This window comes from Scophthalmus maximus, chromosome 1 (assembly GCF_022379125.1).
Source record: "Scophthalmus maximus strain ysfricsl-2021 chromosome 1, ASM2237912v1, whole genome shotgun sequence".
NCBI classification, from domain to species: Eukaryota; Metazoa; Chordata; class Actinopteri; order Pleuronectiformes; family Scophthalmidae; genus Scophthalmus; species Scophthalmus maximus.
This window is the reverse complement of record NC_061515.1, coordinates 25,808,196-25,826,403: the sequence shown is the minus strand read 5'-3', so window position 1 is coordinate 25,826,403 and position 18,208 is coordinate 25,808,196. Positions and strand designations below refer to the sequence as shown.

General features: G+C 42.6%; 1 protein-coding gene across 2 annotated transcripts; it reads left to right on the top strand.

The window, feature by feature from the left end:
* The first annotated feature begins 1,223 nt into the window (after window positions 1–1,223).
* On the top strand, window positions 1,224–17,250 carry trappc14 (trafficking protein particle complex subunit 14). 2 transcript variants are annotated; one of them, XM_035634511.2, is made up of 12 exons: window positions 1,224–1,902; window positions 4,858–4,941; window positions 6,225–6,351; window positions 6,633–6,719; window positions 7,366–7,486; window positions 8,513–8,660; window positions 9,420–9,481; window positions 10,162–10,334; window positions 13,846–13,988; window positions 14,222–14,385; window positions 14,786–14,950; window positions 15,831–17,250. In XM_035634511.2, the coding sequence occupies exons 1-12, from the start codon at window positions 1,489–1,491 to the stop codon at window positions 15,832–15,834; spliced, it is 1,692 nt and encodes a 563-aa protein (XP_035490404.2). In that variant the 5' UTR covers window positions 1,224–1,488; the 3' UTR covers window positions 15,835–17,250. The 2 variants fall into 2 exon arrangements, with proteins under 2 accessions (XP_035490404.2, XP_035490413.2); XM_035634520.2 differs by having other exon boundaries at window positions 1,352–1,902; window positions 14,786–14,955.
* Window positions 17,251–18,208: the final 958 nt, after the last annotated feature.

Here is an 18,208-nt window from a genome sequence, read left to right as displayed (position 1 = left end):
CAAGGCTCAAGGTTTGACTAGAACATCAGCTGTTGTCTAACTAATCCACCCTTTTGAACCCAGACATGGCTTATGTTGCTGTCAGTAGATTGTCCCGTCTCAGTGGCCTGCCCCTACTGGACATGGATAAGAGTTGCTTAGATGACAAGTGGCCCCTTCTCTAAGATATAAACACTGAGCAAGCCGGACCATTGTTCACCACATTGCAAAAGTATCACCATCTTTATGTAAATGCCATAAAGAGCCATCATGGTCTGTGTCTCGCAGATGGGTTGTGTCTCACAGAAACTCTCCTACAAGGTTCCTTTGTTGCTGACAGTCTCCACTTGCAGGGTCACAACATTTCCTACACACATTTTTTTCCACCACTTGGCGGACAGGCAAGGTGGTGGAGTTGCCGCCTATGTGAAAGACCACATTCAAGGGTCTGAAAAACAGTGTGTACACAACTTATCTGACCTTTTGTTTCTGGCTTTGAAGGTTGAAGCTCCAGTTAGTGTACACAGCTCCAGACCACTGTATGAGGTCCTTTCTGGATTGTCATACATCATGACAACCAGTGTTATCATGCGAGAATCATGAAAGAGATTGAAACATACTAATAACACAGTTTAATAAATAAAAAACAACAACCCACAAAACAGCAAAATCGTGTCAATGTACTTTGACAAAGTCAAAAAAAACCTGACTTTGTTATCTAAAAACAATGAGCATATGACAGAATATTAATTTACAAAGACTTAAATGAGAAATACAGTTGTTTAAATCTACCTGACTGCTGCAGCCAGGCCATAGATATACCATATTATCTATATTATTATTTAGGGGCCGCAACTAACGATTATTTTCATAATCGATTAATCTGTCGATTATTTTCTCGATTTATTCGCTAGGATGTTTGTTTCGACCGCGTTTCCCCCAAATCCCCGAGTTGATGTTTTGTTTTGTCCACACACCAAAGATAGCAATTTTTTTTAGTGGAGCAAAGAAACCTGAAAATATTCACATTTAAGGAGATGAAATCAGAGAATTTGGACTTTTATTAATTTTTTCACAAAAACTACTCGAACCGATTAACCGATTATCAAAAGAGTTGGCGAATAATTCAGCAATCGATGAATCGACTACCTGTAGCTCTATTACTATTACTATAGATCTCTGAGCCTGGCTCTCTGGGGATGTTCTGTCTTCCGGTGGATCGATTAGTTCGGTCTGGTGGACGCTCTGTCATCGGGGATCCATTGGCCGCCCTGTCGTGTCGCCCCCGATGAAAGGCGGCGAGGCGGGGGGCTGTTTGTGACTTTATCATGTTATCTGTGCTGTCGGCGCGGAGGAGTGTTTAGGTGCGCTTGTTTTCCACACACTGACACGCCTGCTCTTGCCGGCACGCGGACACGCAGCGCACTTCGGCGGGTGGTTCACAATGCTGCAGGTGGTTCCCGGTTGGCTCGTGTTAGTTGTCGCTCGTGCTTCTCGGGTCTGGTGGTGATGGAGTCGCTGCGCGAGTACCACATGTATTTCCCCGCCGCCGCGACGTCGAGTCTCTCGGACCCGGCGAAGTGCGCGACCCTCCCGCGGCGAAAGCACGCCTACCTCGGCGAGACCGTCCAGCTGCTGCTGGTGCTGCGGTTCCGGGACGACCGCGCCGGCGCGTCGCCCTGGAGGGAGCTGGCGGGGTCCCTGTCCGCCCTGGCGAGTGCGTGCGTCGCCGAGAGCCGCGGAGAGCCGCCGGAGCCGGACAGCAGCAGCAGCAGCAGCGGCAGCGAAGAGGAGCCCGGCGAGGGGGAGTGTGGGACCGCAGACACCCGGGATGCGAGAGCGGACTGCGACCGGGGCTTCGCTCGGTGCGACCCGCTTCTCATTCACAACAGCTCGGCCTCTGGTGGGCGGGACCCGGTAGAGGTAAAAATGGATTTGGCATGAGTAGTTAACACGTGTGTCCATAACACTTCAAAAGTAATATCACAGCTCACTGTTACGACCAGACATTAGACTGACAAGTGCCTACAGTGGGACAGGAAGTGACCTTCACTCACTTCCTGTGTTGACGAGAAAACCAAACCAGTCAGTTGTCCCCCAGTCCACACTCTCTATAATCTTCTGTTTTTATCCGATTCCTCTCTGACACAGATGTTCTGCCTGCTGCAGTGAACTTTGTGCTCCAGAATGGGTTCAGACTTGAAAGTGCAGCCGGGGCCCTCAGGGACTTAGAACCAGATCCAGTCCTCCTGTCTGTCTGTCTGTTTGCACACAGGAGACATCAGCTGTACACACTGCTGCAGGCAAGCTCCTGCTTGGCTCTGTGTTTTTTTAAAATCCAGTTCATGCACATTCAATTTGTGGATAAGTTCCACAAATTGAAAATGTGCCATTTTCCAAAAGTGGAATTGCACTCAGCGCCCATTCCTCTGCAAAGGTCGCACGATCATGAGTTCTTATTGTAGAATTATTCTGGGAAGACAGATGGAGTAGATACTAGATTTGATAGTAGATATTAAGGAAGTGGTCTGATAATCTTAATTATTTAATTGTCATAAAACATAAAACAAAAAAGTCCTAATCTGCACCAAAATGGAACTGTTTTTTCCCCCCAGGCACTGGTCTCATCCCTCCACCAGTTTGGTGGAAATCGATTTGTAGTTTTTGCATAATCCTGCTAACAAATAAACCAACTAACAAACCAACCAACCAACCAATATATCCCACACATACCCATCAAGATCCATACAGTATTCCCAGGAAAATCTGTGAAAATGTCAGAAAACACCCTGTCCCGCTGTGTTAAAGAAACTGATAAGTCATTGCTGGATCCACCCCTTTGCACTGATCCATACTAAACTGGAACGGGTTCTTATCTTGGCCCACGTCCCATCCTGCCACCACTGTTTGTGGAAATCCGCCGTGTAGTTTTTGTGTAATCCTGTTGACAAACAAGCAAACCAACAAGCAAATGGACAGGGGTGAAAACATAACCTCCTTAAAAGAAAAATCTTCAAAATATCACAAATTGGTTTGACCCTCGAATTAGGAGTTCAAGTTGGTGTAGCAATAAAAGCAAAGTGTGACAATAGGGCAATGGAACCACGAATAAATCATGGTGTACATGAATCATGTGATTATGTAAACGTCCACCGAAGGGATGGAGTAATTATGAGACTCATCATCCTCTAATTAATACATCAAACAAACAGAAAAGCCACGTTCCGATCATGTTTTTTTTTTTTACAATTTGAGGTAATTTCGACCACAACATCTTAATGCTCCATCTTCTGCATTGGTTTAATTTAACTGACTGGAGAAAGAGGTCCTCCCACTTTAAATCCCGAAAAAAATGCTAATATTCACTTCACAGTAGTGGATGGAAATACTATTATTTGCCCAATTTCTCAAAAATCTTTGCTACATTTGCATGAAAACCCATTGAGTGACTAAACTAATCTGTAAATGACTGGTTATAGAACCTCAATACAACCAAATTATGTCTTTGGAACTGATTTTTTAAAATGTTATAAAAATGAGACATATTACTTCTGCACCCCAAAGTATATGCAAATGTTTGTTATTTTGTTTTCGTTTTGTGAATTTAGGGCAATTGAAGAAATGAAAGTAACATGTGCAAAAGATCTACTTGTGAAGACGCAGAATTTGACGAACCCATTAAACCCATGAGGCAGATCATGAACTGTCATTAGAAATTGTAAACTGATGATATTTCACAGCTGGTAAATCGTCACGTCAGACTGTTCAAACCATTTCCTAACACCCAACAACCATATGCAACTGGGCGAGGATCTAACACAAAGCTAAGTGATGGGGCGGAGGACATGGGACAACAGAGGAGGCACGTGTGGGTGAAGAATGTTGCATTGAGCGGAGGTTGCTCTCAGACAAAGTGATGCTTTTTTGCATTAACTGGAAACAACGGGAAGGGGAGTGGAGGAACATAGCTACAGTCCTGAGTATGACAGAGCTGCAGTTCAGCAAAAATAGACTCTCTCTGAACTTGCACAGGGGGACTCATTGGTCTTTACCAGTCTTCACAAGAGGAAGGACAGCCATGAAAACAAAATAAACTCCAATGGGCCTCAGTAGAGCACCTCCCACCACCCAACAGTGTTTTGAGATTCAGTCAGTCACACCAAATTGCAAGCACTCATAGATATAAGTCCCCTAAATATGCCAGATAAAAAAACAAGAGCCATGCATTATTACGTGGGAAATCGGTCTGATCTCTCAATGTTAAAGAAAGTTTAAAAAAAAAATCCTGTACCTGCCCCCCTGCACCAAAATGTAATGGGTTCATTCTTGGCCCATGTCCCATCCTTCCAACATGATTTTGCATAATAAAACACTTCTCACTTTTCAGGGCACATTCTCTGTTAAAACATCTCCAAAAAGATGTTTTAACTCCTGAGCCACAGCCACTCCCTACTTTAAAGGGTCCTTTCTTGGTCCCTGTCCCATCCTGCCTCCAAGTTTTGCAGAAATCTGTTCAGTAGTATTTGTGTCGTCCTGCTGACAAACAAACTGGACTAAAAATAAAAGAAGACTTTTGGAGAGAAAAACACTGGATGCAGTTGGATCTTTAATGTCATCTTACAAACTGGTTTCCTACTTCCTACATAACCTAACATGCAGAGCCATGTTGCATTTGACACAACCGAAAGCCGTATTGTTCATTTAACATTTTTGAGGTGTGATGTTGATTAATAGTAATTTTATAGACTAAACAAATGACAAATGTCAGTGATTGTTAGTTGCTTGATTAACTGTAGCCTAATTGATTTCCCTTATTGTCTCCAAAGTGACACTCAAGTTTAATGTTGAACGTTGTGTGGTTTGCTTGTCATCCTGCAGTCTGCTCTGGTGTTGGATGACCAGGTTATCTTCTACCTCACCGTCTCTTTGGACAAGCTGCCGGTCAACACACTCAAAGCCAAGGTCAGACACATGCACAGTAGCCAAATGTTTGGACGATATCTTAGCAAATGTACTTTATCTCAATGTTGTTGTAAAATTCTTTTATCTCTGGAGATGATGGTGAACCATGAAGGGTGCGTGACAATATCCCAGATTAAGGAGTCCCAAGCTGGAATGTCAGATTTTACGCACAGCAGTTACAGTTTGTGGAGGTTGCCCTTACACTAGCCCAGACTGGTGCAGGCGTCCAGTGTGGCCTCCAGTGTCTTCACTGTACTTGTTGTACCGCTTTTGAAAATGCATCCCAGATGTATCTGACGGGGGTGGCCAGCATTTTGGGAACTCTGCCTTGTGTGCAAGCTGTGTCTCAGGCAGTGGATTAATATATCAATGATCATGTTGCTATTTCCAAGCAGCTTACAAAATCAAGTAACACTCTGGACCACCCTTTGAGTTACTTCAATCCAACCTACAGCATGCTCCGGCTGTCAATCACAGTCTGTCATCCACATAGTGGACTTTTTACTGAGGTGAGAAACATGGCCTTCAGTTTCACTGCGATCAATGACTGGGGATAGAAAGTTGAAAAAGACAGGCTAGTAGTGTATGTTGTTGAACCTGCTTGGCCCACGGACTACAGCCAAACTTTAAATTAGCTCAAATTAGCATTGTGCTGCCATAGAAACGCAGAACGGATTTGTGAGTCAACGTAAGTTAACATTGTCAGACACCTAACGTTAGCTCGCTGATGTGACAGGTTATTGCTACGCAGTGGGAAACGAATCAAGTAACTATCCATGATATCCAAATATCCCTGATTTAACTGCCAGAAGATGAATCACCTTTGTAATCTTGTCAGTGAATATGTGTTACACCTTTGACATAATGAATAAGAAAAATGTGACAAATAAACGATATAAAATAGAGTTGTGCGTAAAAAAAGGGCTTGATTTGAGATTGTTTAGGTTAAACCCATCTTTAAAAGAGTAGCACTGGGATTAGATAGTTGTTGTGAGGCCACTTCATTCATCCATTTGACGTTGAAGAAGCCTTGATAATAATCCAGATCATACTGCTGTGTGTTTTCGGGCTTGTCTTTTTTTTCTGCACACTATATCAGTGTACTAAATACAAGTAAGTTAGTAAGTAAGAGGCTCATTTTAATCATCAACAACAACACTACCAAGCTAAGACCAACGTTGTGATGAATCTGAATTATCGTTTAAAGAAAGCCTCATATGGAGCCTGTAACGGGTAATGGGATGTAACTGTTTGAGGTCCTTTTTTTGTGTGTTTGTTGTCAGATCATCGTGACTGTGTGGAAGGAGGAAGAGAAGGTGGAAGTGATGGAACACGGCTACCTGACTCTTCTGCAGCTCAGGAGTCCGACACACACCTTCAGACAGGACCAAAGCACCTTCAAGATACAGGGTACGAAAAAAAGTCCTTCTCTCTTAGCGTCACCCCTTCAACGCTCCAGGTTATCAAACTGTCAGGACTTTTCTAGTCTTATTATCCACTCAGAGAGCTTTACAGTACAGCTGACTTTCACATATTCACACACACTCACACACATTCACACAGCGCTGCAGTGCATTGTCTATCAGTCATGTATCATGTATGAACACAGGACGTGCTGGGAACCACGAGCCTGACTACCTGAAGTGGTTTTAACAGTTCTGTATTTGTCTTGTTTCCGTTCCATACCCCAGTCAACTCCACCCTGAATGTTCTTCCACCTCCCATGGTCCAGTGTCAGCAGATGACGGTATCTGGAAAACACTTGACTGTTCTCAAAGGTAGGCCAGCGGGACACATTCACATGCACAGATGGAAGAGCTTTCTTGATTCATACTGCTGTCATATGACCCTGTTAGCTAGAAGGGACTTTCTTAAATACCAGCAAGAAAAAAAAGAGGCGTTTGTTTTTCTTGGATACAGTATAAAACCCAGACTCTGTGGAGGTAGCTGCGCGGGGGGGGGCAAATCTCGTGGGAACACACACACCTGCAGCTGAAACTATGTCGAGGGCTGCCTGTTTTGATGGCACACCGAGATGTGCAGGATTTCTCCTGGTGTGAGGGGAAAAAAAGTGATGGAGCGATCACCAGAGAGCGAGGGGAAAGAGCGCTGCACACAGTTCTACAATGAAGCAAAGGGCACAAAACACAAAGTTAGACATCGTATGTGTTATTATGAGGTGTGTACAAAAATGTTGGTTCCGAATCAGCTTTATTGGCCAAAGCATGCGTAAACATATGAGGAATTTGACTCCGGTTGCCTCACAGTGAACTTACACAGAATACACTGAAAAACACAAACTAAAACAAGGGCGACAGAGCTGAACAAGATGAACATTTAACTACTATGTACAGATTTAAAGATATATGTACAGATTTGACTGGACAAACTGTACGAATTTCTTTCTACCTCTTCTGTCCACAGTGGTGAACTGCAGCTCTCAGGAGGAGGTGTGTGTCAGAGACGTGAAGATCCTTCCCAACTATAACTCGTCCTTCCTTCCCATGATGCCAGATGGTTCAGTACTCGTAGTTGACAATGTCTGGTAAGTACATATGGATGGATAGATAGGTACTTTATTTTTCCCAAGCTGGGAAATTCCGTTGTTATGGCAGCAAGTTTCACACAACCCACTTTAAAAAATATATACAAACATTTTTTTTTTTTACCTTCATTAAGGAAGTTATGTTTTTTCTCCCACGTGTTTGTTTGTTTGATTGTCAGCTGGATTATGTAAGGGCACTGAAAGGATTTGCTCCAAACTTTAAATCTCACTGCCTGAATATGGTTTAACTTTCAATAAATTTTTTCGACAGATCGCTCGCGTTACCGTCTTTACTTGCAAAACATTCGATGCACTTGTGGCAACGAGGGTTGTCTCACTCTCTGTTATCCCTGACGATTAAGTGTACAATTCCTTTATTGGGGCTGTATAATATACTTTACAATGACCAATTATCAGTCTTCATTTTTCTCATTTTCAAAAGGAAGGGAGCCATTTTTGGGCTATGAACTGAACACAATTCAACCATATGGACTTCATAGAAAAACTGAATTTAAGTTCCTTTCTGTGATGTTAAAACATTAACTAAGATATTTCCCCTCAGGTGGTTTAGGGAGAGATGAGCTACTGTGTCCCCATGATGCAAAGGGACAACTATAAGACCGATGATCTATCTTATTTAAGAAATGTAGTTATCTTATTCAGTCAGTTGTATATTGTATTTAGTTTCCTTATGTGAAAAGTGCGTAGTATTGTCATTCTATTGACAACAAAGCCTCTGATATATGAAATAACCTCCGCCAAGGAGTGTGTGCAATTTGGTACAGATCAAAATTAACTGTGATTTCACAAGGGAACTGTTGGGTCTTGGTGGAAGTATGTACTCTACTGAGTGGCATTCTACTTTTATTATTATTATTATTATGTTTTATTATGTTTTTTGAAAAAGGTTTGAAAAAAAAAATGCTGAAACACATGATAATCAGATGGGTGAGTCTATCCCAGTTGTGTTTTATGTTCGTTCAGTGTCCTAACAAACTTTTCTTTGTTTCTGCTTCCCCATCAAAGCCACCGATCAGCTGAGGTCACCATGGCTTCGTTCTATCGGGTTGACAGTGAGTCGTCGCGGTTACCGAGCACGCTCAGTGCGCTGGAGGAACAGAACTTCCTGTTCCAGCTTCAGCTACAGAACACGGCAGAGGAGGACTCCAGTGAGGTGAGAAGCCACGATGATGAAGACCATGGCCTCTTTCATTTCTCTTTTATTTAAGTCAACATCTTTTTCAGCAGACAGGAACAATCACTCTGTCAGTCACGAGTGCTCTGTTGTGAAAGCAAATTAGTTACAAACTGTTTATGATAATACACTAAATCAAAGGCTAGAATTCCTTTAGTTAAGTTTTATGACCAGATAAGTGAGTACGTTATGTGATCTTTGGACGTAGTTGGGACTCTTGGAAGCCTGGTTTTATGTTGAATTGATCATAAAAATATTTTAGAATTAGAAATTATATTAATATATCCAAAGGATAAGGCTGGTATTATTCTTTTATTTTTGTTGTTGTCACCAAATCCCGTTAAAAGACCCCAAAACTGCTCGTCCCTCTCAACACTTCCTAACACTTCTGTGGCTCTCTGCCTGCTGGTTCCTACTCAAGAGGACAAAAGACAAAAAAAGTGCTCTAACTTCCTAAAACAGCTGCTCAGTGTAGTTTTTAACAAAGGCCTCTTCGACAGGATGAAATAGTCAATGTTGGCGGGACTATTTTCAGCAGCACAGGGCTGTAGGGCTGCATGCTGATGAAGGATCTGTGTCACCGATGTGATTTAAGAATGAAGCTCTGGCATAGACATTACTTGTTAGTAGAAGACATTTGTTGAAAAATATATAGAATAATGGAACAATGAAACCATTTCTGAACTTTCCGGGCACATTCTCTGTTAAAATAAGTTTATTGTGTATTTGTATTCATAGGGTTTGGAAGTCCCATTGGTGGCTGTGTTACAATGGTACACTCCAGCACTTCCTCTCACAAGGTAACTAGTCCTTTTCTGTTCCAACATGTAGAATGTCGCTATTCTGCAAATCTCTACCTTGCGGCACGTTGGTGCAGTGGTTCACACTGTCGCCTCACAGCAAGAAGGTTCTTGGTTTAAATCCAGGTTCAGACCAATGTTGTGTTTCCCTGTACGGGATTGGCTCCAGAAGGGGCAGCGGCCTTAATTAAGTTTTTTTTTTTTAATTCTATAATACATCAGACAAAATACTTGAAGACGTTGCTCCTGAAGACGTTGTCAACAGCACTTTGTAGATAACGGAGGAGAAGAAAAAAGTATGTACACTGAAGCTCCTTCTTCGTTTTCTGGCTACTGGTGTTAATTAGAATCTTGGCTAACTCAATGCCAGCCGCCTGGCTACTGTCCAAAGCAGAAGACAACCGTGAAAATCCCAATTTGAACAAAGAAATTCAAGTTTAATGCCCGGTAGTATGGAAGGGGCAGAAAGCGATTTTTGGCAGAAAGCGATTTTTGGTTTCGTTTACATATGGTGTCGTTTTTCTATCACTATTACACTGTTAAAATCATAATTTCAAATTCAATCTATAAAAGTTGTGTACATTCGCTATTGTCTCGATGGTATTGTTAGCTTCTGTGGCTTCTTGAAATCTCTGCCACGAGAAGGAGGAAGTGAAAATACTAGTCTGCTTTCTCTCCAGATACATCTGTAGTTGTTACCTGCTGCCCAGGATCCGCTTGGCTCGCCCTCAGCTGGTGATGACAGCTTCCTGTCCCAGTGCCGTCAGGCCTCTGGAGCACTTCTGGGTGAAATACACGCTGCTGAACAACTTGCAGGACTTCATGGCCGTCCGTCTGATCTGGAATTCTGAGGGTAAGGAGCCGACTGTTCCAAACTGCATCACACACATAACCCTAACCTAACCCTGTCCACATGAGAAGATTATCACTTATCAGCACAAGCATAGAAATGAATTCATTCATCTTTACCTCACTCGTGGCTTGGCCCCTTGTGACAGCACTATCAGTTTGTACTTTACACCAAAGTTATAAAGTGCAGTTCCGAGAGCGTTGTGGCAATGACACGCGTGCCATTCTTCCGACTATGTGTTTGTGTACCACCCAAATGATTTTGAAGCTGATATTTCAAGGTTAAAAAAACGGCACTGTGTCGGGTTTTAGTTTAACTAAACGTTTGTTTGCATGTTTCCTGCCACCTTCACGCTGTCGGCTGCTTGTTTCAGGAATTGCACTGGGTTTGTAACCACCAGCTCAAAACCCTTCACTTACAAGATTAAAGCCGAATGAAATGTCATTCTTGATTCTTCCAGTTACATCACAACAGAGAAATCTTGACAGATCAGATTGGACTTGCTCACGAGCTGTGTCTCATCACTACAGTAACAAAGTCTTATCCTCTGACTGTTGTTCCTTATCCCTCACACGAGGTCCTTGTGTTTCACATTGTTGATGAATACAATGATTAAATGTTTAGTCTTGAGTTTATTTTAATTAGTTAAGTCCAGGACGATCTCCTGAAGTGTTGATGTCGGGTTCTAAAGCCAGTTAACAAGCTGAAGTATGTCTGAGGGATGCAGGTATAGATGGGTTGGTATTCTAAGCTTCACTCCAGAGAGGGTGCCGCTATTAACAAGTGTTGGTGATAGATAATGAAATTGATTTGATCGTTGACTTGAACCCATGTAGCATCATTTATTTTTTCAAGGCAATCCAACATGCCAGGCACATATTCCACAACACATGGGGTAAAGAGAATGGCCGTGTAAAAGTCAAAAAGTATACTTAGAAGGTGGGGTGGGCGATCTGGCCAGAACATCAGATGACGATCTTTTGGGTTAGAATCACGACCCATGATCTAAATCACGATTTTTCGCACCATCAAGGCTCCAAAAAAACAAACAAGTGAGCCAAAAGAAAAGGTGAGCATCTTATGTCAGAAAAAGACAAATGAAATGTTGAATAAAAAAAGACTTGGCAGCAAAACGCAATGACATATTGAGTACAAATAAAGTGATATAGACCATCCTTTTTTAAAAGTGAAAGAGCCTCACTTTGAACGGCCTGTTCTCCTCGTGCAGGGTACAGTATCTACAGTTCAGGGGGCCTAAAAAGAGAGAACTGATGTAATACGTGAGTGCGGCATAGAGAATGTAACCTGCCGAATCAGATGTGATGTCATTATCCTGGGAATGGGATAATAACAGGGGCGTGAAGGGGTCAGCTGCCCTGATCCAGCTTGGGTCACGGCAGGGTCAGTGTCCAGATGTTGAGTTGGTATGTAGCTGATCCCTGACAGGGCCGTTTGGCTCCTCAGGCGAATACAAATAGTCTTTTGACTCAACCTATGGGTTAAAGATGTGTGGCCTAGATTCGGGTTTGAATGTTTTGAGTAAAGTGCTGCCGTTCAGCAACCAAGAGTCACAGAGAGAAGCTCTTCTCACCTGGGTGACTCCGCTGGGCCGTCGTCCAGTGAGAAGCCAGAGTTTGAATTCAAGCCAAACTTCACACACAGGCGAGATTGACAGGATTTGTTTTACAAGCGCTTCAGGCCTCTGGGTCTCATGTAGGCCTTCTACTATACCGAGCACATGACCTGAGCTCTCAGCCAGAAGAATTGGATACTAATAAAATAAAAACAAATGAAAATGATGTGCAATGTGGCCAGAGGACTGATGTGGGTTCATGCTCTGGGTTTTCTGATAACATCTCAGGGCGTATTCTGATAATTTCACCAGGTGGGACATGTTTCATCATGCGTCATCACAACAAACTCCATAGAGCTTTTGCATAAAGTCGTTGAGATTCTCCCAGTGGAGCCTGAAGGGGATTTTTTTTTTTTTTACTTCTACCTTATAATTCCCATGACTCAGGAATTCCGTAACCATGGAGATACTGGAGCAGCAAGACGTAAGCCTGGAATCAATGTTTTTTTTCTGCCATCTCTCTGTTTATGTTTGAATGAAAACCTGGTGGAGACCTCAAACAAGGGCACAAAATGAATAGAGGTTTACATTAGTAATGACGGATATCATATCACTCTCCTTCCGAATCTAGGGCCTTATACTGCCAGATTATTTTACATCACACTGTTAAAACCAGTAACTACAGAACATGATCCGCCAACTATTTCACTTTGCACATTCCACGCATTCACACTCCCCTGCACGCAGCTTTTAAATGGAATGAATCACAAACCCACTTGAAACTGAACGGTCTCATTTCACTTGGAGAATTCAAACAGTTGTTATTACAACACTGAATCTCGCAACTGGCTTTAAGTTTTCCATTTTTGTATTTTCATCTGTTCTTTCCTCTTGCTGTCTGTAACAATGTGTTGTCTTTTGTTGCTGTAAATGTAAAATTGTTCTCAGGCTTCTCTTGAAACAGAGATTTTAAAGTAGTTTTTAAGGAGTTTGCCTGATTATATAAAGATTAAATATACAAATGCAATGGCATGCTGTTAATGGTTCTGGTGAGACAAGGAACAATACCTCATTAATGCCCAAACAAACATGGCTCCCAGATAAGGTGATGGAAAAGGTTATAGAGATAAAAAAAAAAAATTATATAGAGGGCTAAAAAAAATATGATAACCTAGGATATGATTTTACAGGACTTTTTGATTTTAAGGAGTCTTTCGTGATATTGATGTGGTTTGAATAAAAATCCGAGACAGTGCTGCAGCAGACTTATCTGATTTTCTGAACGACCCGACGGAACGGTGACGTACAGAAACGCGACGGTGTTCGGACAGAGACCTAATATCTGTCTGTGTGGGTGGGAACTACAACAGAGGAACATCAGTTCTGTTCCAGCGATCCCCACAGGCAGCTGGGGCCGCGCGCTGTTCCTCAATGATGAGAGAAGTGTGGGACTCCAGGACTCTGGAGTGAAGGATGTTACTTTTGATCTAATCACATGAGCGCCCTCAGCAGATGGACTAGGGCCCTTGCCTCCCTCGACTGTTTGAAGCCTCTTGTCTTGATGAATCCATTAAAACTCAGGGAAAAAAACAGATAGTGTTAGAATGTGTTAATTTGGTGTTAAGCTAAAAATTCACTAACCATTTCAGGTCTCTTTAAATTCTGCACAGATGTTTTACACTGACATTCCCCCTTTGTCTTGGAACACTTTGATTTACAATGTCCTAAATGATATAGGGGAAAAAAAGCAAAGTAGAAGTGATTGGAATTTGTGAATTTTCACAGTATCAAGTGTTAAAAAAAAGAGACAAGCGTGTTGCTGTTGATGGAATTACTGCTGCTCAGAGGTCCCGTTCTGTCTCGATCTAACTCTGCGCACTTTGTCCTACTCGTTCGCCTCCTCTCCCACCTGCTCCCCGCCTCCGTCCATCCTCTCCTCAGCTCACAGCCGCCCATGTCGGCAGGACCCCCGGGCGGGAGCGGTGGTGTGCCGGTCTCCCCTCAACCACCTGGGACAGTGCAGGAAGGGCTCCACCATCTCCTTCGCCGTGGCCTTCCAGATCCTCGGGACGGGACTCTTTGAGGTACAGAACATCGCATTATGTCACTCCCGCCCTACAACTTATTCTACAGTTCATTTATCCTCGTGAATCAAAATATATACAACACATTTATCCTGAACAGACAGGTGCTACACCCGTGTCGCCCTCTTTATTGTTGGCAAAGAATATTTTCTTGTGATAGTTTTGGTTTACTCTACATACGCTGATGCTGCTCCATCTTGTCCACTCTTGTCCTGCCCGTGATAACGCCACAGTTGAGTCAGCACATGAAACTGAAGCTGCAGTTCACAGCCTCTGTGTCCGCTCCTCCCGTGGGGCCTTGCTCACCACTATCGCCCAGAGAGCTGCTAGAGACCAAGAGCCTGGGCCGGTCCCAGAGCTTCTCCCACCAACAGTCGTCCAGACCGCACCACGTCAGGTGAGGAGCCTTTGTGTGCACCATTTCTTCTTTTTTTTTTTTTTTTTTTTTGTTAAGGAGGGTTCTGGTTATGACTCCAGGTTCAGCTTTTCTGTGTGGAGTTTGGATCTTCTCCTCCCCACTGTCCAGACATGCAGGTTAGTTGTTGGCTGTGAACTGAATGTGAGTGTGAATGGTTGTTTGCTTCTCCATGTAAGCGTGTGAAAGGCTGACGACCTGTGATAGACAAAAAGACGATTTGCTGAAGAAGTCAAACTGGCGCATCCCTACCTTGGACGTTATGATCATTCATTCCTGTGTCACATTACAACACATTAGGTTATTGGTGTTGTTCATTTAATTTGAAAAACCATCCATGTCTATCATCATGTTGATGACACGGTGTCTCTGCTTGCTCCAGGTCAGGCAGTGTGATGGAGAGTCGGGCTGTCGCGCCTCCTGTGGGACCTCCGACGGGCAGAGCCCTCCGCCCTCCGCCGGACCATACCCTTATTTCACTGGACAAAATAGCCAAGAGAGAGTGTAAGGTGCTGGTGCTGGGATCGCTCCGACAGGCCCACTGCAGGTAATGTGAGTGTCTAATGAACTACCGGGGGCCCCGGTTTAGTTTTAGTTTAGAAAGATCCGGAGCTGCGATGTAGACCTGGGACGGGCAAACACCGAGATGTTTGGAAACAATGATGCAGTCACCATGTTGTGTTTGGCAACCAGACGTAGAAGCGGGGGTGGACCGGTCGGACGGACCAGCTGTCAATCTATATCCGCGTCCCAATGTATCCAGTGCTTTCTATTTTACTCAATGTAGGACTGTAATTTACAAAAATGAACACCACTCTGTATTGGAGAAGACTTTAAACTAGCGATTTAGTCTGTAAACTCCTCAGGTAAATGTTTATTGACGTTATAAATCAAGTGAGAAGTAGCGTCACTTTCTCATAGACTTCTATAGAAACAACCTGTGGAGTCGCCCTCTGCTGGTCAATACAGAGTATTCAGGCTTCCCTATGATTCAATTCATTGTCCATTGTCATATACAGTCTGTGGTGTTCTTGGTGTTTTTCTGGAACTAAGCAACTAACTGCAGAGGAGACAATCTCACAGTAGAGTGGACAATATTACAGTAGAGCAGACATCTGATCTGTCTCGACCAGACTTTGTGAGTTTTCTTTTGTTTTAAAGGCCGAGCAAGAACCACAGAAGACATGTGTTCAGAGACCGATGAGCAACAGGTGCACTTTCACCAGTTCACAGTCATACTGATTGTGACTCTTGCACAATAATCACTTGTGTCAAGCCTGTCACCGAGTTGACGTAGTGAAAGAAAATCATTTTACTTTTTATATTTGTGCACAAGAACTGGGTCTGAGGTTCAAGAACCAACGAATAGAGTTCTGGTAGAATTCTTCCCTGGACATTCATCTAATCTCTACCGTCTGTCCCGGCAGATGACGTGGAGGGGAACGCGGCACTGAGGACACCGACTACAACTGTTTATCCGTTCTGTCCATCCACCCTGAAGGAGGAGGAGGAGCAGAGAGGAGAAGTGGTGCTGACGTGGAGAGGAGAGAGGAGGCCGGAGACAGGAGAGAGGACAGTGGCGACGGGATGCTGCAGTGCAGAGACGATAACAAACAAACAAAAAGAGCCACAGTGGTTATTCATTTCACTGGATTAGTCAAGTTTTTTTTTAGATTATTACTTCATTTTTGGCACTTTTAAAAAAAAACTTCAAGCCTACATTCCATTCGCGTTATTTTTTATTACACTCCCTTGTCTGTTTGATTTGTGTGACGCCTTCAGGATGAACTGGATCACTGAGTGGGACGGCCCTTCACATTCGCAGTATTTTGACTGTCCACATACTTTTGGCCATGTTGTGTACATTTTGCTGACTGGGGAGCGACTCCCAAAGCCAGCTACATAAGCTGTGAAAGTGAGATAGTTTTGTTCAGCATGAAATCCCAACATGTTCCTCTGTTGGGATATTGTAGTGATATTCTAATTGATAGAGCTAAGGTTCTGAAAATGAAAATGTAATTGTCTGTGTTTTGTAACGGGACCACGGACGTGTCATAGTGTGTACAGTTGGTGTCGGCAGCTTTCTGAAGTCTGTCTCCACGAAGAAGTGGTTTGCACTTGGACTGACATTCAAGTCATTTTTAAAAAATAGGACATAATTTCAGCTTGGTTCAGCTTTATAATGTAGTCTTACACTGGCAGATTTATTCAACACGTGATTGTCTTAGTGCTGCATATTTATTATGAATGTTGGGTTCTTACTTGTCGATGTACTCTCCTCATTTTGTTGTCTGCAGCTGTGCAGCATATGATACATAATGTGAACAATAACTGCCATGTACAATGTAAGTGTGAAGTGGGGGGAAGTTTCTTTTTAACATTTCTAAAATCCTCATTTGAAGAGTAAACTTGTCCAGTGAATGTTTGTCATGGACCAGTGAAGGCTTCCTCGGGCAGCTGATTTGACCAAACTTTGCAGACGGCCTCCTTTCTTCTTCTTCTTCTTCTTCTTCAGTGGATCTAAAGGACGCTGGTTTCAGACACTGAAGTCCTGAACTTCGCCGGAGGTTTTGTGACTGTGAACAAAAAGATTTTCCCTGTTGGTGTGAAATCATCTGACTCAGACAATCTTCTGCTGCGTTCGTCGTATGTGGAAAGCAAATCTGGGTCAGTGTGTGGACACAGTGCTCCTCACACTGCTCAGGTCAGGTTCTCTCTTCAACATTAAAACGTTCCACATCAATGTTATTATAGAATTATTTTACAAAAAAACAAGACATATTTCACGTAGCTTATTTTCCTGAATGAATAAAGAGAAAATATGTATTATCTGCGACAACTTTTAAATCAAGTATTTTATCTCATCTGTCTAACTTTTACTCTCATATTTTATCTCATTCTGTTTGACCAGATTTTTTTTTTTTTTCTTTCTGAAGAGTCATAAGGACTTATTTGTTGCTGAACGTCTGTTTTTGTGTTTTTTAAATCTCATAATTGTACAACTGTTCACAATTGTCTCTCTCCTGTCTGTCATACGTTGTTCTTTCATTCAGCACAAGATTGTATGTAGTGCCTGGTCGCAATGCATTGTGGGATAGACCACTGTAAAATATAATACAGTAGGTTACAGCAGGTATTACAAAAAACTACTGAGCAGAGTGTCATCCTAGTTTAGTTGGGTTCACTACGTTTGTTCACATTTATTACGATCTCTTTACTTTGGGATCGTTTTTCTTTGTGGTTTTTTGACAAACGATTCAGCCGAAGAACGATTCACACGACGAACCAAGCGAAACACAACGTGCTGATCGTGTCGTGGCGGCTGGTTCCATTAAGTTTCGAACACAGAAGCAGCAAAATTGAAAGTAGCATCAAAGCTGGAACACGGTTATGTATAATTTAAAATGCCTTGATATAACATTATGAAAAATCTTAAGTTTTTGAATGAGACTGATTTTTTTTTACAATAGAATATTAACATTGAAACAATTTTATGGGTTGAATGATTTCAACTATTGAAGTAAATGAAGCTATTAACTACCAGAGGAAGTTCATCGAGAGAAATATTTAACAGACCTAAATCTATATCTTTGTTTGTGTATAGAAAATCTGTGAATCAGTATTCATTTATTTGATGAAAATAAATGAATACTTAATATTTAATTGAGCCTATTAAAATAGTGACCAAGATTGGGATGTCCGTCGATGCAGTACAAAAAGAACGTCAGAGTGAGAGGTCTGTGTGTGTTGCACATCTTCGGTGAGACGGTTGGACGTTCCATCATGGGGGTCTGCGGCCCTCTGT

Excerpts from the sequence above, each read along its gene's own strand:
- trappc14 (XM_035634511.2), top strand. The coding sequence starts at position 1,489 with ATGGAGTCGCTGCGCGAGTACCACATGTATTTCCCCGCCGCCGCGACG. Across the intron at positions 8,661-9,419 it reads CAGAGGAGGACTCCAGTGAG|GGTTTGGAAGTCCCATTGGT; the intron begins GTGAGAAGCCAC and ends TTGTATTCATAG. Across the intron at positions 10,335-13,845 it reads TCTGATCTGGAATTCTGAGG|CTCACAGCCGCCCATGTCGG; the intron begins GTAAGGAGCCGA and ends TCCTCTCCTCAG.